The sequence below is a fragment of the Sphaeramia orbicularis genome, chromosome 16 (genome assembly GCF_902148855.1).
Source record: "Sphaeramia orbicularis chromosome 16, fSphaOr1.1, whole genome shotgun sequence".
NCBI lineage: Eukaryota > Metazoa > Chordata > Actinopteri > Kurtiformes > Apogonidae > Sphaeramia > Sphaeramia orbicularis.
In genome coordinates, this window is record NC_043972.1 from 26,436,527 (window position 1) to 26,457,199 (window position 20,673).

The 20,673-nt window shown below is 38.8% G+C and overlaps 1 protein-coding gene across 1 annotated transcript; it reads left to right on the top strand.

Moving 5' to 3' along the window:
- Positions 1 to 10,876: 10,876 nt before the first annotated feature.
- On the top strand, positions 10,877 to 16,084 carry irx2a (iroquois homeobox 2a). The gene is made up of 3 exons (XM_030157043.1): positions 10,877 to 11,134; positions 12,357 to 12,762; positions 13,472 to 16,084. Exons 1-3 carry the CDS (start codon positions 10,895 to 10,897, stop codon positions 14,449 to 14,451), a joined length of 1,626 nt encoding a protein of 541 aa, XP_030012903.1. The 5' UTR covers positions 10,877 to 10,894; the 3' UTR covers positions 14,452 to 16,084.
- Positions 16,085 to 20,673: the final 4,589 nt, after the last annotated feature.

Here is a 20,673-nt window from a genome sequence, read left to right on the forward strand (position 1 = left end):
TGTATTGTTTAAGTTTTTTGAGCTGATTTACGATAATTTTGGTGTGCTGAATCCAAAAATCCCATTAATTTTGCTCAATCAGGTCAACTTTCTGAACTATGCTACATATTGGCTTTTTAACATTTTTGCTTACATTTATGGGCATTTTCACATCATATGATACAAAATTCTTTCATATTTCTTGCAATAAACGAGTTCTGAAGATTTTACTTTTGCCAATTTATGATTAATGTTTTTTTTAATATTACAGGTGAATGAAATGGCTTCGACTAGAAAATCTTGCAAAAATAAGCCTAACGTATTCTGCTACATCTGCGGTGAATACACCATTGTACCTAACAGGAATCAAGTCACAAGTTTCATAAAGTGTACTTACCAATCTTATTTTGGTATTAACCTTGGTGATCAAGATAAAGTTTGGGCGCAGATTGTGAGAAAATCACATTTTTCAAAATCAAATTAGCAAAAAAACCTGACCTAATTGAGAAAAACAGATGTCATTTTTGGATTTAGCGGTGCAAAATGGTCCTAATTCAGTTGAAAAAACCTAGACAACTTGCAAAAAAACCATTTTTTTGTAACCCAGTGTAATAATATTTGAGCATAGAGACCCGATGTATCAAATATGATACAAAATTGAAACTCATACATGGAAATTGATTTTTGAAAAAAAAATTGGGGGTTGTTCAGAAGCAGCAATAAAGGCTCCATTTTCAAAGAACTGGAATTTTCTGTCAATGATTTAATGGTTCAGGCTTTACAGGGTTAAGAACTTCCAAATGTCACTTTTGAAGCAGCAGATGTAAATTGGTTTGGTTCAAAATGGGTGCAATGTCAAGTAAAGCAAGAAACTAATTTGTTGTTAATGTTTTCTGTCTGTATTTTTCTCAGTAATAGAGCTGCACAATATATCATTTGAGCATCGTCATCGCGATGTACGTGTGCGCAATAGTCACATCAGAGGTCCTGCAATGTAGGAGGTAAATGAACTCAGTGTGTTCTCATCTAATTTCAACCTGGGTACCTGACACAGACTACGCACAATGATCCACCAGTCACAATTGTTCTTAATCAGTTTGCCGAAGCAGACCACGCCCCTGCACATGGAATGAGTCACTGGTAACAAAATTGAAAAATGAGAAACGACCAAGAAAAAAATCACCAAAAATGAAGACTTGGTGCCAAAAGAAAAGCAACATCAGTTATCTGGAATTATTTCAGCTACAAGAAGGACGAGATTAAAACACGTGATCTGTGTCGATAGTGCCTTGCACCCGATGCCATTAGAGGTAACGACTAATTTGTTTGGCCATTTATGTTGGCACCACACAGCTATTATATCCTCCTGAGTATTTTTTTATATTGTAAGGTTAAAAAAAATCGCAATGTGAGATTTTTCCAATATCATGCAGCCCTACTCAGCAACAAACCAAAAAAATAAACAGATAGAGAACATACAGTTAGCAAAAGTATGTGCATACTTCACAGTTGGTAAGAAAATATAAAATATTTAATAATACACAACCCCAGACAGTGTATTTCTGTGTTAGGTCTGTGTGTTTACATGTGTTACACACTTCTTTGGTCAAGCAAACAGCAGTCAAAACAGACTTTCAGGTTTGCATTCATCCAAATGAACTAGGTAGCTGAACAGAAATAATATATCAAACTACAACTATTTCTGAAACCACTATCACATCTAGTTTATTTAGTCTTTATCAATGTGCATGATTAAAAAAAAGCCCTTTAAATATTACAAAATGACAGGAAAAAAATAAAGATATTAAATAAAGCGGATGCATTTTTCTATAATGTCTCCAGCTTTAGAGTATTCTAACTAAATCCAAGCTGGTGGCTGTCAGTACAGTGGAGAAGTGCCAAATGTAAAAAAAAAAAAAAAAAAAAAAAAAAAATCACAGACCCTTAGCTGCCACACATAATAATGATTCTCTTCTGACAAAAACTGCTGACCGCTAAATTATTCATATTCACACTATGAATAAATAAAATAAACAGGCCCCACTCTCAGTCTACAAATCTAGGAAGTATTTGCCCATTTAATCATCAAATTTTAACAGAAGCTGCAACACATTGCATAAGCACTCAAGACTCTTGGGACAGTTGAAAACTTGACCAACTGCCAATAAGTAGTTCTGCCTAAAATTTGCCTCCTATCTGATTCCTTTGCCTCATATCAAGGCCCACAGTACAAAGCCCGTCACTCTCCCGTGGTCCCCTGATAATTAACTTGGCTTTGTTAAGTCCGGCCTAAACTGCATATCCATTTCTTGTTAGTGACAGACAGCATAGCACAGATACACAAAACATTTGAAAGCAGCCCACTGATTGTTTTTCTTTCTTTTTATGTATACATATACCTAGTGTAGGTAAGTCAATAGTGCCAATGAACCACTGCTAAATGAATTTAACTCCATACATGCCTTGCAGCGCAGTTCCTAATGGCTTCCTTCTCTACATGTAAATGACCTCCTGTCTTGGATCTTTGATTGCAGATCAATGACTGTTTGCTTTATTTCAACATTCAGCACCGGTGAACCACAACGCCACGGGGGCAAATGTTGAACAGAGAATTTACAGGTTTGCTATCGAGCACTTTGAAACAATAAAGCTGCTAGTGAGCTATTAAACAAACGAGAGAATAAAGTGGCTGCTGTGGACTGAGATTAACAAGATAGATACAACGTCGAAGAGTGTAATTATTCTTTACTGACACAAACGTTTAGCCCCCAGAGCGGAACAGTGTTTACCACAAATACCGCCACCGCGCTTGACCTAATCACAAGCTGAGATTTACCTGACTGCATTTGAAATGTGTTACAGCTGATCTGATTTGGGTGTTCGGGCTGATTTTTTTCTACCGTTTCCAGTGTTTCTGTGTAGATTTAATTTATTACCCTAATAACTGCCAGGCAATTAATTGTTGGAAATAAATCACAATACTTGCAATGAACATGTCAGATAATGATGTATTTTTGACTTAATTGATCCCTGATGTTTCTGTTTGTAATTTATATTATTGTTATTTGTTTAAAGAAGCGTATTACAATATGTTTATTCACATTGCAAACAAAAAAGATGCATCGTCCTTTTCTCTACATTATTGTTTACCCTTGGTTTTGTCTGTCTTTGTTCCTCATAATATAGTGTGAATGCAAGCTGTCAGCCCAATGCACCATGGTAGAAATCAGTCCACATTAAATTAGCTGCTTTTACATGAAAGGACAAGGTAACTGCTTTGGATATATTTGGCACTCGTGTAAAGGCCATTATTTCCATGGCAAAGAGACATTTAAAAATACAATTATAACTGAATGAAATAACTGTGTAGAATACAATTTTTGCATAACTATACATCTGTAATTTGGGGGTTTACTGACTGGGAGCCACTGAAAAGCATGTTAAATTCTGAGGATAAACTCACTTAAACTCACACCAAAAAAAAAAAGCCAAGTTCTAATTTCAATGTAGATTTCCAGGAGCAGTTGTTTGGTCATTTTTCTTGGACATTCACTGCATGAAACTCAAAGACATATCTTCTGTATATGGCAAGTACGCAAACGTGAGTTTAATGTTTTGCCTCAGATAAAAAATAATCACAAAACACTCACACAGCAAATCATCAGCGTTCTGCAGGATGGATGTAATTGCATTATGAGGGACTGCATGGCGACATGCGTTTGCATCAACTAGCATCCAGAACAGCAGGGACAATAGAGGACAGACTTAGTCATTACTGCCAACTCCTGACTGTAGAAATATGGCAATCTCTATATTGTCCTGCCAATGTATTAAAACCATGAGATTCCTTCCAGGTCTTGATTATGTGTGTGATTTGCCGATTTTTGTGTATGTGTATGCATTTGGTACTTTTATGCCTAACCATTGATGTGCATGCGAGTGCATACTGAACATATTGCATAGCTGGCATATATATATGTGCACACACTAATGTGTGTGTCAATTCATATGTGTACGCAACTTGAGTGTGCACGTACGTTTGTACTCATATGTGTGTGCACATGCTTATCTGTGCACTGGCTGGCATGTCAGCTGATGTCCCCAGTAATCCAGCAGTGGGCCTGTTGTGGATTAGTAGCAGGCTCCAGGGGATGGGAATCCCATTCCCGTTTACAGCTCTCCCTGGCAGGAAGAAAGGCAAGGATGCCTTCTCTCTATTGCCTTCACACCGGTTGGAGCCTGGAGGTGTGTGTGCGTTGTCCACATTCTGTGTGTATGTCAAAAACAGCTGAAGGTGTGTGTGTAGTGAATGTAAGATGTTAAACATTACATACACCTTTCTCTGTGTCTCATTCTTTCATGTAATGTTTTGGAAAAGTCTAATTTCCTTGAGCTCCTTTGTGCCATCTTGTGTAATTGGCATATGTGAAATAATAAGCAAAGAAGAGCTTCTACAATTTATTTATGGTATAGAATATTTAGTGAATAAAGAAATGCTTAATTACAACAATAATCAGATGGTAATTCTAATTATTCAAATAAAAAACAAAGATATTTTAATTTAGATCAATAAAATTATTTTTCTTTTCTACTCTTACTTTACTGCTCTTGTGAAAATACAAGCTTCTTTCATGGGGGAGAAAAAAAATCCCTGCCACATCAGTTTGGCCTTGTCCGACAGACACTCTTTGTCAAACATGTTGTAGATCTATGGTGGCATTTCTATCACATCAAGCTCACACATACACACTCAGGCCATTATGTGGCAACAACATGAAATTTCATCACGATAGGATTTGTTTTGAAGTCATTCGAACACCATCCAACACAAGAGCTGACCTCTTGAACCTTGAGATACAACCTTGCCTTCTCCCCAGTGCCGATTTAAATGCCACCTTTCTTCCATCCAGAGTGGAAGAGAAAAACATTTTTTGTGTGTGCGGCTGAGACTTGCAACTCGATAGCACAACAAAAGAGCTGTGGTGGCAAGTCCCCACGCAGACATTATATGTCAGCATCACCGTCATACTGTTAGCTTGTCCCAACTGTACAAAGCCATCCTCATTCAGGGCACCTAACCAAGGTCAGCCTGGATTAGCCACTAGTAACCCTATCAGGTCCAGCACAATGATTACAAAGCCCAGTGACACTGGCTGTCAGCAGACTCTTTCTAGGCAACCCTATCTGCCCGACCCTTGGCTGGAGAGCCACCGGAGAGGGTTGGTCTATTTCAAATTGTTTCCCCTTTGTGTCTCCCTTTATTTCCCCTCTTTGATTTTCAGTGACTCGTTTGGTTCGTCAATCAGTCTGTCTGGATATGTGTGTGTCTGAAACCCATGCTCCACATAATTCCTATAATTTGTGGATTTTTTTTCTTCCTCCTCTTCCACATAGTCCATTATTTGTGCTTGTTACTTCTGAAGCCTACATCCATCCCACCTAAATCCCATAAACCTTCTTCCTCAGATGAATGAGCTGCTCTACAGCTTTAATAACGTGCACTGAAATTCATCCTCAGATTAACATTTGTAAAATAATTATAAACTGTCTTCGTGCCATTGTCGCGGAGCTTCTCAAAATATTGTTTAATGTCAAATACTTTGGAGGTTTGTTTTTTGCAAGACAGCTGTTGTTGGAAAAGTTCTTCATCCATGAATGAGGAAGCAAACATTTGTTTCTCCTTGTTGTACCAATCCAGACAACATGTCAGAAAGAGCAAAATAAAGACTTATGTTGTACTACAAGTGCAGTTGTTGTTTGATGAAGAAATTACACTTCAGGCCAGTTACTGCTTCACTTTACTCCCCAAGAACTGTCTTCCCAACATCCATGTCAGTTAGCAGCATGTCAGACAAATCAAACTTAAAGAAAAAGCAGCCTTGTGATTTGAGCTTTAAAAAGTATGATATACAAGAACAAGAACAATCCTAGCAGCAAAACGTATTCAAGGCATCGCAGAAACCAATGTTCTCCACTTCAGCACATCAGAGGCGTCCTTGCTTCAGTTGCCCTAAAGGTACCTGTTTACAAAGTGATAGGGCTTAGGGTTTTTAACTTGGGGCGAGGGGCTGATTTGAAACCCCCTCTGCTGCCAAGCACATGGACGGCTGCTGATTAGAAGAGGGTTGGCAGCAATGGGCAGATGCCAGGCGGGGAGAGAGATGACGGCCTGTCGCCAGTCTGCCACCCAACCCCTTGTCCCCCCAGTTACCCCCTCCCCTACTAACACCTCCCCCATTCTACAAAAAAAAAAAAAAAAAACCACCAAAGACATTTCCAGATTAAACCTAAAATGGGGTCCCCTTTGTATCAAAATGCAACAAATCTGAATTTGTTGCAATGACTGATATGCAAAGACATATTACGCGTATCAACCGAAATGCAAGATTTTCTAAATTGATCTCAAGTGTTTTAGAGGAGTTGTTTTGATCATATGAAGCAGACTTAGCTAGCTAAAGTTGTGTGAAAGATCATAATGCAATGCTTCTTGTTCCTTCTACACGCCTACACGAAAACATTAAGACACATGCACTGTACTTTGTGCAAGTTTGGGATACTTAACATTCCCTCACCAACCCACAGAGGATAAAACATTTGGAGCTGTTGGGTGTTTTAGAATTCAGAAGCATGATGGTCACGCGGTTACAGCATAATACACACTGTTGTCAACTGGATGGGACTCAACAACACTGGCCAACGAAGATGCACACCTCACTCCGTATAAATCCACTATAAACCCAACGCGGCATAGACAAGATGAGGATAAGTGTTTTTCAAGGTGGACAAACTCAGTGTAAAATCTTTATAGGTCACAGTGACATGGGAGCAGTGCTTACAATAAACAATAGCCTGGTCTTAATCATGCTGCTGTACTTCAGACTCTATCGATCGCACACTGGCTCAATATGACTACATAACTAGTCCTTTTCCCTATTACACCAGTGTAGGTACTTAGTCATGGATCTGCAGCCATAGCTGGACACAGACAGACTGACAGACAGATAGACAGACAGACACATATTTTGCCCCAAATCTATGCCAAAACCTTCCCAAATAAATAATCAATACAGAAACAGCAATATTTCACTTCAGCGCTGGAATAAAAATATAAAATGTCCAGAACAGTAAAACTCCTGGGGTTTAGAAGCATATGAAAAATTAGAAATCAATATTTATTTATCCATATGTGAAATAATCAAAGGGCACGGCATCAAAGCTATATCCTTTGGCTATTCCATTTAACTCTAGGCAATTTACGCAAACACAAAAAAAAAGGTTAGTGCTCGGCAATCATCAACTAATACAATACAAGCAATTTTGCCAGTTCTACATTATTCAATGGGAAATTCTGTTGGGATATAACAGATGAGGAATCAATGTTTCTGCACACCTGCATTTATGAGGAGTGACTTTTGTTTTCATAAGACTGCATCGTATGGATGGAGTTATAAGACAACAAAACTTTTATTACAAATAGGGATTTATTTTTTTGCACATTTTAATATTAATTAATTAGATTCTAACACACTATTAAGGATTTTTAAAAAAAAAAACGTATTTCCTTTGACCAAATGTGATTAATATAAAAACAACAGTTATTGATTACATTGTAGGGAGATTGTTATATTTTATTCTTATTAATGTGTTAATTTTAAGCAGGAAGTCAAATCAATATCGCTGTAGGTCAGGTATTAATGTTTGGCTTCATATTTAAGGCCAAACCTAAATGCACTCGGACCTTATTTGTATAATTAATACACATTTTTCTCATGTGTTGTCTGCTTGTGTCTGAGCTGATGCTTTTCTGTCTTCACACATCTCCCTGTTTTACCGTCCCTGTATACTTCCTGTACTGTTTTTATATATCTCTCTGTCTGTCTTGTCTTTCTGTCAATCTTTTCTCTCCCATCTCCTATATCTCCATCAGGCTGGGACCAAAATATCTTTAGAGCTCCAGCCTGTCTGAAACTGAGACCTGGAATGTACTACTGTGGAGTTCAACGCACATGCACTCACGCACCCGCGCGCACACACACACACACACACACACACACACACACACACACACACACACACATACCCAGTGTTGGTACAGTACTGATGGTTAGCCTATGGTCTGTGTGCAGAGGAGACAGTGCCCCCTGGTGTGGGCCAAAAAGTATTTTCATTTAGCCATATCTTGACCCAATCTTTATTAAGAGAATCCATTTACTCTTGTGGGATTGATTACTCCTGCCTTAAACAGAGAATACACACATATATTCTTAAAAAAAAAAAAAAAAAAAAAAAATCCTGAACAGCATAAACAGGGGAACCAATGAATTCCTCAGTCTCCAAAATGATGTAAAAGTTTCAAGGATGCAAACCATGAATTATTTCTGTACTGTACTGCTGTATGGACAGCCACTATTTGACACTAATACCTAATACTGTTTATGTTGTTAGGTAAAATTGTGATTCTTGTATGAAATTCAGGTTATGTAGAGTACGCTCTCTGGTCCCAAAATAGTCTTAGACCTATTTAGAGTGAAACGTTTTATAAATTTACATGCCCAGATGTTAAGAAAACCCTGAAGCAAACCATTGGTGGAACAATAAATACAGTTATTTTATTTAAAATATGTATATCTAAACAAATGTGTCATATTCTGTATTTCTCTCTGACACTGTTATAATACTGCAGCTGTTACTGTGCTTTATTTCACAATTGGACAGACTGTCTTGGAAAATATGTCAGATTTAGTAATATACGGTTTTATTCTTAGCTGTAAGGTGACATATCAGAGATTTGTTTTACATTAATAACGATGGCAACTATACAGCATGGGGAGAGAAAATGTATTTTTTTGTGATTATTGTTGAAATTAGTGTCTTTGTGTGTGATTGTTTAATACTTTTGTCATAACTGCATTTCCTGCTGAGGTGCTTCTGATAACACTGCGTCCTTACACTCCTATAATGTGTTGTGATTACAGTGTGAGCTATTAGACAGTAATGTAATAGTCATAACACTGTCATGTCTCCTCTTAAAGTATCTTAAATTGAAAAATTACCCCCATTACGACTGTAATTAAGAGTGGAGTTGAATACAGAACACTATGGGATATTGTGTATTAATTAACAAAATTGCAGTTTATAAGGATTAGTTGCACGGGCATCCTTTCCTCTGCACTATAATGCATGGATTTATGTACGCGTTATATAAAATAAATTAACAGGCAAGCTGTATTGCACCTATTTAGTGTTGCTGTTTACAACACTGCCAGACCACACTACAGAGGAGGAACAAGCACCTGATGGATGAATACATTGAGTCGTATGAATACTGATGAGGAAGACTGTGAGGCCACTATCCTTCCCAATAGTTGCCACCTTGCCTGTCCGTTCCAAAACCGCTGTCACAGTTTCAGGTTTCCACCACGCTGTGCTGTATCTCTTGTCTCCAACAGAGGTCATAATGCCTGCAATCACAATTGTAAAGGACAAGGCTATGGCCTGTTTAGCATGTCCAAAAAATCCCACTCAAATATACACAGCGGTGTAAAAAGTAAGTACCCAAGCCAAGTGGTGAAAGTGCTTCAGTGGGAAAGTGTCAAAGTTATGCACACATTGTCTAAACTCACCTAATAGAAGTTGCAGTGTTGGGTTTTTTTGGGGGGTGTTGAGGTGATAGGATGTATCTTATAAATAATTATCAGCTTTATTAGTGCTGATAAAGTCTAATATAATCTTAATAATATATATATTTAAAAAAAAAAAAAAAAAAAAAAAAAGATTGTGCCAAATGGTAGAAATATTGTATCCGGGTACGCCTCCCGCAGGCCGGAGCGCGCACTGCTTGACAAGAGCGCGCACTTTTGGTGGCGTTCACGTGTATTCGAGGATGTGTCCGCGTTTGATAGCTGGATTGATTGAAATAACCAGATGCACACAGAGAGAACTGGCCATTATACGATCTTATGTCCTCCACTCCACTCCACTCCACTCTCTGTTGTCTCGCGCAGTGGATCCTGGAGTGTACATCCAAGTTTGGATCAGATCAGATCATCGATGATATCACAGTCAGACTCACCTAAAAACAATAACATCAATGAATATACAGTGTAAAAACTAGGAAGATCATTCAGCAGATTTCATATTTTTTCTGCAAAGTCTTGTAAATATCCATCAGATCACGTGATCCAATGCATTAATGTGCGTTTATACCCAAATAATTCAGTTTTTTTTTTTATTCTGATAAAGACCACCTGTGTGCTGAATTTTTTTTCCTAAAACAAATGACCAAAAAAAGACATGCCACAGCTGTGAAGCATTTGGTTTAGATTAACAACAGATTGCATTAACTGTTTTACGCAGTTGGTAGATTTGTCTGATTATATTAAAGGTTAAATAAGTTTCCAAATATCAGTGTAAAGGAGTCTTGTTACACTTGCCACTACTTTTTGCAGTGTGGAGTCATGGTTTTGTTCGAGGCTCGATTTCTATGAGGCAGAAAGGGGGCGGGGATGGGATATTCAGATGAGCCGGAGTGACAGCTCCAGTTTCCCCCAGTGCTCCGTGTGTCTGAAACTCCACTGGCTCCTTCCCTCCTAACTCCTCACTTCATAGTGCTGCGTACTAAAAACATCGGACGCTAGGGGATCAAGACGCATGCCACATTGCCTCTATGTGGGCACTTTAACAGATCTTTCGGGGCTTTTTTTCAATAAGGGGGCTGTGGAGGGAGGACTTTTTTTTATTCTCATTGTCTGATGACTGTTTGCACGGTTGATTATTGACTTGATTGTTTATTATTTTGGCTGTTGTTACCGGCCGCCCTGCGCGCTTTTTCCTCGAATTGTTTTTTTTTTTTTTTTTTTTTTTTTTTTTTTTTTCCTTTTGGTTGGGGAATCGGCGATCTATCCCGTGTTCACAAATGTCCTATCCTCAGGGTTATCTTTACCAGCCCCCGGGCTCTTTGGCTCTTTATTCGTGTCCGGCATACGGGGCCTCGGCTCTGGCTGCACCGCGGAATGAAGACTTGGCGAGGTCGTCCTCTGGCTCAGCCTTCAGCCCATACCCTGGATCGGCTGCCTTCTCCGCCTCGGCTGGTGCGGGCTTTTCCAGTCCGCTGTCATACTCTGCGGACCCAACTGCAGGATTCCCGTCTTATATGGTAAAAATAAATAAATAAATAACTTAAATATTTCCATTTCCAACAGGGTTCACAAAAAAACGCATGGTGTCTTTTACTAATACGCACGACTCAAGTGATCCTGTACATGTTTGTATTTATTATATTTAGTGTTTTATACAATCAGTCAGTAGTTGAGGAGTTTTTCTTTATTGCTATACATTTATAGTGGCCTGCTTGTATGGTCCTTGTGGGAAAATCCATGACCCCTTTTGCCTTAAAAGGGATTTTTTTTTTTTTTAAACATGAGCTGCAAATTTAATGCACTTAACGCTTACCGAGCAGCTGATTGTGTAAAACTAAATACTAACTTTGGGGTTTTAATGGAACTTAAAGCCTCCAACTTATAGTAAAAGCGTTTGATAGACGTGCAAGATATTCCAAGCTGTCTTTCTTCTTCTTCTTTTTCTTTCTCGTCAGTGTCTATAAATCACCAGGCGATCTATAGTGGCTGACTTCAATCCGACTTGAAGAGAGAGAGAGAGAGAAAAAAAACTGAATTTAACCATGAAAAGCATGACTCGCAATGCTAATGTCACAGGGCACTTAAAGCGTTTTAGGAAAGGTGCACATCAAGTGATTCGCTAATGGGATTTGTAATGCTGCAAAGAGGAGATATGTTAACACACTGAGGCTGCCACAACAAAACAAAAAGCATCAACCCAAAGGAAAATGAGGAAGTTAATAAGTGATTATGGAAAATAGAAATTTCCTTTTTTATTATTATTATTATCCTCCCGGATATATTAGCAGGAGATCTGTTATTAGTTAATCCGATAATGATCTCAGCCATTAGTTAACAATTAGTTGGTGCGTTTCTGCGGCCTGCTTTTACGCACACACTGTTTACTACTTTACTGGAACTAAGTTGGTGAGCAGGTTTAATAAATGAGGAAGAAATAGAAAGAAACATATAAAGCACCAATTGGAAATGTTTTCAAATAAATTATCACAACTGGAAATCAACCCTAATAGTTAGTTTTATTTGTAAATGAGATTAAATCTGACAAACTTCTAATAAGTTTGATCCAAGACAGAGAAAACAGAATGTCGACTTTTTTTCGATAATATATGTGTTTTATGAATTATTTATTATTATTTTTATTATTACAGTAATATATTTAAAACACGAATTGTGATTTTTGAACATCACGTTGCAAAGTTCAAGTTAGAAACTTCTAATTTTCTTCCAACTTCCCTTTAGAGCTCTCCTTATGACGCGCATACAACGGGCATGGCCGGTGCGTTAAGTTACCACCCGTACGGGAGTCCAGGGTATCCATACCAACTCAACGACCCGGCTTACCGCAAAAACGCCACCAGGGACGCCACGGCCACCCTGAAGGCCTGGCTCCAGGAACATAGGAAGAACCCGTACCCGACCAAAGGGGAGAAGATCATGCTGGCCATTATAACCAAAATGACCCTGACGCAGGTCTCCACATGGTTCGCCAACGCCAGGAGGAGGCTCAAGAAGGAGAATAAGATGACATGGGCGCCAAGGAATAAGAGCGAAGATGAGGACGAGGAGGACGGGGACGGGGAGAGGAAAGAGGTGGAACGCTCAGAAAAAAACCTGGATAACAGCGAGGCTTCAGCGGAGGATGAAGGTGGGGTATAACCTTGCGGCCAAGCCAATGATCCATTTAACAATACAGGGCAGGATGTGTGTGAAGGAGGGGGTGGGTGTCCCTTTTATTTACTGCTCAAGTAATGGTGCAATAACATTAAAGGGGGGGGGGGGAGAAAAAACGCCATGCATATGATAAAATTGTAATAATAATATAAATAATAAAACGATTTGCATGGTTTGGGTATATCCTGTCATGCAAGAGATCTGGATTTATGCGTTTTTAGTCAGTGTTAAGTGGAACCTTTTTTCATTTTTCTTCCTTTTTTTTTTTTTTTAAATGAAAATCGTGCATTTATATAGATAGACTAAATGACCTGTTCAGATGACTTTATTTTATAGATGATTAATGGCAGGCCACTAAAGTAGAAACACACCATGAGTGCATGAGTAGCACCCATAAACATTTAGGTGAATAGTCTGTTAATGACATTTTTATATCACCTAAAAGGAAAGCGGTATAGTTATGGGCTAATTTAAAAGGCTGTTTTAATCCCAGTTTAGTCTACTATTTATACTTAGTAGCCTATAAATAATTAATATCTACTAATTAATAAAAGCTAATATACATGGACACAGTACATAACCTTCACAGTCTACACTTTATTTCTTCTTCTTCTTTTTTTGTTTTTAAACTCAGGCCTATATGTATTTTTAATTCCTTAATTCCACCCCCCCACTCCCTCTAGGTATCAGCTTGCACGTCGACACCCTGACGGACCACTCGTGCTCGGCTGAGTCTGACGTGGAGAAGGTCAGCTGTCGCGTGGGTGAGCTGGTCTCGGATCAACCCGGAGACCGATGCGAGGAGGACGGGGAAGACGGGGACCACGACCGGCGGGTTCAGCTGTCTCCTAAACCCATCACATCGTCGCCTCTAACCGGAGTAGAAGCACCGGTGCTCAGTCACCACCACCACCATCACCATCACCACCTCCATCATCTCCATCACCTCCACAACAGCCAGCGCGAGGATATGACCCGGAGCATCATCATCCCCGGCAACAATAACAACAACAGCAACAGCAACACTAATAATAAATCCTCCTCATGCCTTGATAATAGACCTTCTTCGGGGGCGCCTCAGAATTCTACAGTCAAGCCCAAATTATGGTCACTGGCGGAGATTGCTACCTCGGACCAAAAGCAGCAACATCATCATCATCAGCAACAGCAGCAGCAGCAGCAACTTGGGCATCCTGGGCAACCAAATTGCCCCTCCTCCAGTGGTGGCCTCCTTGCATCCCCCACACCTTCCACAACCTCCTCGGCTGCCAGTTCCCCCTCCCTCTACCCGGCCCCCTCCATCCTTGGAAGACCTATTTATTACACGTCTCCCTTTTATAGCAATTACACAAACTATGGCAACTTCAGTCCCCTGCAGGGCCAAGGGATCCTGCGGTATACTAATTCATCTGGGGTGAGTCTGGCTGCTGCTGCCGCCGCTGCCGCTGCTGCTGCTGCTGCAAACGAGGGTCTCAGCTCCTCTCACCAGGCTCTGGAGGGGAGCGCAAACCCCAAACACAGGCCAGACTCTCCCCTCGTTAAAAATAACCCAAACCAGATTGTTGTTGTCGAGCAACAGCAGCAGCAGCAGCAGCAACAGCAGCAACAGCAGCATCAGCAACATTTCAGACCCGCAAATTTAGAAGCAAAGAAAGGTACGTAATAAGACAACGGCGGCGTCACTGTCAAAATAAACCCTATAATAACCATTTAAAAGAACATTTAATCTAGTGTTGATTCTTGAGATTGTATTGTCAAAAACAGGAGAAGGGGGATCTGAACAGGAAGTGGAAGTTGTTACTAATGCAAATCAATTCAAGTTTTTTTTAAGTGACTTCATTATCATTGAATGACCTGGATTTTTACTTATTTTGCAGATATTTCAAAGTTTTTAAGAGTAATTACAAATAAGAAACAATCACACTTATAGCAGCAGATCTCCCTTCTCTTTTTTTTTTCTTTTTTTTTAACGACAAATACGATTTTAGGACTGAATATCAGAATAAATAACTCATTAAGATGGACATTAAAAAGCAGTTGAACGTGCACTATGGCCTATAATTCGTTTAAAAAAAAAAAAAAAAGGATTTTTAAGTGTTACTCATTTATTTATTTTGTTTTTTTCTGCATTTCATTGCATCATTAAAAGTGGCACGGATTGGAACGGGGATGTTTAATTTGCAGCAAAACAAAAAAAAAAAAAAAGCACGACTATCACAAAACAAAACAGGACACTTATGCAACGGTTAAATATCGAAACTTTTAGAATTAAAAAAAAAAAAAAAAAAAAAACCCACGCCACGACGTCTGTTCTCGAATCAGCGTAACTGCATGCGCACACACGCACGCACGCACACAAACGCGCGCGCACACCCACCACAGTGGCAGCCTGTGAATTCAATAAGCAGGGAATTGTTGCCATAGCTTTGACTTGGAATTCTATTTTTAATGCCCCCCCCCCACACACTCTGATGTGCGTGTGTGTGTGTGCACAGTGGGCCCCACACCTTATCTTCCAGTGTAGGATAATTATAATTACACGGGGTCAGCCAAAAGCAAACAAATCACTTAGTTTGCTGTGTGCGTTCACCGTGTGCAACTTTACATCTTAAACTGTCACGTAGGTTGTCGTTGGTTTCTCTCATTGCGCATGTTCCAAAGCTTTGCCTAAGAGCCGCTGGATAGTTTATAGACATTGTACCGGCAAATAGGCAAGGGGGATTTTATTAAGCACTTGCAGTATAGAATTTTTTTTTTTTTTTTTTGGTACAAACCAGCTTGACAAACTTTGTTGTTGTTGTTGTTGTTGTTCCTTCTCCTTTCTGGGGTTGTGAAGGGAGTTTGATCATTTGATCGTGTGGGATTTCTATTTCCATGCTCTGCAGGTAGGTGTCACAATTGCTTTGACTATAAAAGCGAGAAAGGACACCACCTTTTTAGCCTAATGTTTTACACCCCTTAACCTTTTACTCCAAACCGGATCCAGTGCCACCAGTCGGAATGAAAGCTGCTACCGTTTTCCTCGGCTCCACACAGGCCACAAACACTCTACAGACCCACAACACACACTTTTTTTTTTTTTTTTTGTGTCAGATTCATAATGGGCTTTTTTCTCCTCCCTCCTCCTCCTCCTCCTCCTCCTCCTCTTTTTTTTCTCGTGGATAACTATTTCATATTGCTTGTTTGAAAATAACTCCCATTATATGTGATTTACATGTTATTTCTCAGGTTCCTATAGTTTGCCTATTTGCCACGGTATATTGTTTTAGTATCTATTTACGTGTGTGGAAAAAAAATAACATTATTTGGCCTTTCTGTGAAATCGTATTTGTAAAAGTGAGGGGAAAGGGGGGGGGGGGGGGGGGTGTAAAGGCGGACGGAACTGAAGTGAACTTGAGGACTTCAAAGTGGAAAAGCCTACATTTGATATTTATTTTTTTAAATGATGGCGAAATGATGCCTATAATTTATGCAAGTTGTATTGCAAAAATGGGAAACTGACAGCGTTTGTTTTGTAAATATATATACATATATATATATAAATATATATTATGAACGGTTTTTATTTGAGACGCATTTGGGAAAAAAAGCTTCACAATCTTGTTATCAGGAGTACTTTTACTAATTTATATCTTTGAATGTAAATACAATAAAAACGCGCCAGTATACATGTACTGGACGGGGTATGATATCCATTATTCAAAGGAGAAAATATTAAACTGTTTTCCCAACTATTACATAAATCTTGGAGAATCATTTCTTTATTGTATTTAACACTGAGGGTTTTTTTTTATTTGCTCTGGTCATTGTTTTTTTTTTTTTTTCCCCAGTCAGTCAAACGCAGATGGGAAAGCCTTGATGAATATCGCTTTTCATAAACATTATGAGTTTTCACAGATTGCACAATCCATTCTTTCTAAATGGACCATCATTTTCTTTTAGGGCCTCATTTTTGGTCTGGGAATCTCCCTCGGCCACATATTCACGACCTTGATTGGGATAAACGACATACTTATTTCATTTTTCTCCCCTTTCCCCCTCTATCCTCGCCCTGCCACACATTTATTTTTCAGTGTGATTAATACAGCCGTGGGACGCATCGGGCATTATGGGCTCCCAGCGGGGCCGTCCCTGGAGCTTTTCAGCCTGGTTCAGGATGGGTCAACCCTGCCTGCTTCATTACGGCACGGCATTGAGCAATCCATAAAAGTCTATCTAAGCATCTGCCAGCTCCAATGGGCTGTGTGATGGGCCCTAATCGGACAGGCTTTCCTGTGCTTTTCATCATGGCTTGGTTATTAAGACGGCATTAGGACACAGCTAATTAAACCATTTAGCCATTATTATTATTATTATTATTATTATTATTATTATTATATAGAATTATACTTAATTTTTAAATTTGTTTTTACAATTAAAGAAAATTAATCCCAATTTTTTTTTCCCCCTACTCATAACTGCACATGTGTGAAATACTCCAGATCAAATACACATTATTCCCATCCTCCAAAGAAGGGCCTCTATGATCGCTCCTAGCCAGACTAAAAGCTAATCCTTCATTTTCCAGTTGAATTTGAGCTTGAATGTTGCCCAGATCTCACGGGACTCCCTTTCACCTTGGTTTTCTTCCCTCCCCGGGCTCATCCATGGAAGTAATATTTGGCTGCCACCAGGGATGTAGAGTAGAAGGAGGAACCCACCTAAAATCAGTCCCAGTGCCATAAATTCATGGTGTACTTTGTAGTGAATGGTGTCACATGTGACACACACGAGTGGTGATTTTGTTCTATTATCACTGACTTGTGTTTGACTTGGTGTGTTCTATGTTATGAGTATCACTGCCTGAGACTCATTTTCATTTTTCCTCCCCTCTGTTTTATTTACCTCTACCTTACTGGCAGTCATTTATATTGAAGTCATGGATGCTGTTGCCCCTGGCCAGCTTCTTCTTCTTCAGCCCAAAAGCTTTCATTAGGAGCTGATTTATTGAAATGCATGCTTTATTCTCAGGTGGGCTCCCTCAGGGACTCAGCACTGTTGTCAAATAGCACCAGAGGCACTCTCCAAAGCACACAGGGGCCCTGCCACTCTCTCGCTTTCTTTCTCTCACTAGCTGCTGCTCCCTCCAAATGTCAACATTTGTTCTCAATAAAAAGAGTTATTGTTTCTGTTTAAAAAAAAAAAAAAAAATTGCTCAGCAACCGGTCGCCTTTGAACACATAAAAAGAAACTTCCACCCCACCTCTTTGTTTGATTGAGAGCAACGGCAGGTGAAAATGGGAGCAATGCGCCTATTGCACATGACAAACCTCAAGCTGTGAAGCCCGTTACGAGAAACCATTCTGAATTTATGCCACAATTAGTCACAATTGTACAGAGGCATTTCTGGCCCCTTTGAAGAACCTGCTCCTTGGCTTCCACTTGTTAAACTATTAGCAAAAAGAAACCAGAATGCCCTTGATGCAGTGCAGATATGGAGACTTAAGGGTAAAAACACTCAATTCTGTATCGCCCAGTCTACTGTCGAGTATGAGGCCAAGCATATGCTCAGCAGTGAGGGAGCAATTTAAACTTATCTAGATATTCTTAAACGCATGCATTGCATATCAAATCAGTTCTAATCCTGTCATATAGCTTACCAATGAGGCTGTGTTCATCCATGCTAAGGACTAGTTGTCATTGAAGCTAAAATGATGCTATCACAGGGCTCATAGGCTTCATGTGAGTGTAGAACGGAGTGCAAGTGGACTCATTCCCCTTATCGTTGATCAAATAAGCAGCTCGTATATGCAGATAATTCATGAGCTCTTTGTATCCTTTATCTTCCCATCAACCCTTTCTCCTCCAAAATGCTTCAGACATTAATCTCTGCTGCACACCTGTGTGCCTCTCTAACAGGAAGTTAATGCAGCTAGAGTTTTATTATAGCAATAGGGGGATTGTTAGCTTTCAGAAAGAGACAGCAAAGTGTGATAAGTGGGAATTAGTATGCACTTATACACTAATACCTTAAAAACAGAAATACAGGAACAATGTAGAGTCTGTTAATGGACTTTGTTAGTGTCTCTTATGGGCAGACACATGCTAAATTAATTACCCATTGCTTTAATATTGGATGTAATACACTATTGTCATTGTAAAGTCAGTTGGAAAACAGATTTTTTTTTTATTTTTAAAGGTTATTTCTGGTTGTTGCATTACACAATTAAAAGGCTTAAAACTTTAATTGGCATAATTTCAGCAATTAATACATTTTCATAACATATTTTAGTTCTATAAGACAAAAATGGAACATGGTACACAGCAGCTAAAAGACATTTATATCCTTGTATTGAACTTTTCTTTAATTCTATTCTTTGTGTCACTCTTCCATGGTGAACCCAGACATTATGACCCTGCCATAAATACTACTGATGTTCACATTTTTAATTTTTTATTTATTTTCACAGGTTATTTCTGTTTTTTTCATTACGCAATTAAAAGGCTTAAAACTTTAATTGGCATTCTTTCAGCAATCAACACATTTTCATAACATATTTTAGTTCTATCAGATGAAAATAGAACATGGTACAGAGCAATCCTTGTATTGAACTTTTCTTTAATTCTACCCTTTCTGTCACTCTTCTATGGTAAACCCAGACATTATGACCCCGCCATAAATACTACAAATATTCAGATTTTTTTTTTTTTTCCCTAAAGGTTGTTTCTGGTTGTTTCATTACACAATTAAAAGGCTTAAAACTTTAATTGGCATTCTTTCAGCAGTCAACACATTTTCATAACATATTTTAGTTCTATCAGATGAAAACAGAACATGGTAGACAGCAATCCTTGTATTAAACTTTTCTTTAATTCTATCCTTTCTGTCACTCTTCCATGGTAAACCCAGACATTATGACCCCGCCATAAATACTACAAATATTCAGATTTTTTTTTTTTTTTTCTAAAGGTTGTTTCTGATTGTTTCATTACACAATTAAAATTAGAAAGCTTAAATCTTTAATTAACATTGTTTCAGCAATCACACATTTTCATAACATATTTTAGTTCCACAAAATGAAAATAGAACATGGTACACAGCAATCCTTTAATCAAACTTTTCTTTTATTCTATCCTTTCTGTCACTTTTCCATGATAAACCCAGACATTATAATCCCGACATAAATACTACAAATATTCAGATTTTTTATTTATTTTTTTTCCAAAGGCTATTTCTGGTTGTTTCATTACACAATTACAATTAGAAAGCTTAAATCTTTAATCGGCATTATTTCAACAATCAACACATTTTCATAACATATTTTAGTTCCACAAAATGAAAATAGACCATGGTACACAGCAATCCTTGTATTGAACTTTTCTTTTATTCTACCCTTTCTGTCACTCTTCCATGGTAAACCCAGACATTATGACCCTGCCATAAATACTACTGATGTTCAGACTTAAACATAAGTAGCACTAATAATCAGGGGAGAGCGAAAGACGACAGAGAGCGGCGTACAAATCAGGTACAGGTGTGTTCGATAACACACATCAAAGTAAACGTGGGACTTTAAAAATGAGTCTGGGGTCCTGTCCTCTCGTAAAGGTGTCAGGTGAAATGTTCACTACTCTGGATGATCAAGGGGAGTATTTTGACACACACACACATAACCTCACACACACACACACACACACACACATACAATGATATGGATCCCTACCGTTAGCTCAGACACACACTCTTTCTCTCTCGCTCAGACTGAGAGACGCTGACGCTTGTCCACACGACAGCCTAAACAAGGCCATTAGGAGCCCTGACTTCCACTCCTAATTGACAGTTAAGTTTAATGCCTGTGGTGAGTAAACACTTCAGAGTAGTGGACTGAACCTCTGGGCTGTAAAT

Excerpts from the sequence above, each read along its gene's own strand:
- irx2a (XM_030157043.1), top strand. The coding sequence starts at position 10,895 with ATGTCCTATCCTCAGGGTTATCTTTACCAGCCCCCGGGCTCTTTGGCT. Across the intron at positions 11,135-12,356 it reads CAGGATTCCCGTCTTATATG|AGCTCTCCTTATGACGCGCA; the intron begins GTAAAAATAAAT and ends ACTTCCCTTTAG. Across the intron at positions 12,763-13,471 it reads GGCTTCAGCGGAGGATGAAG|GTATCAGCTTGCACGTCGAC; the intron begins GTGGGGTATAAC and ends CACTCCCTCTAG.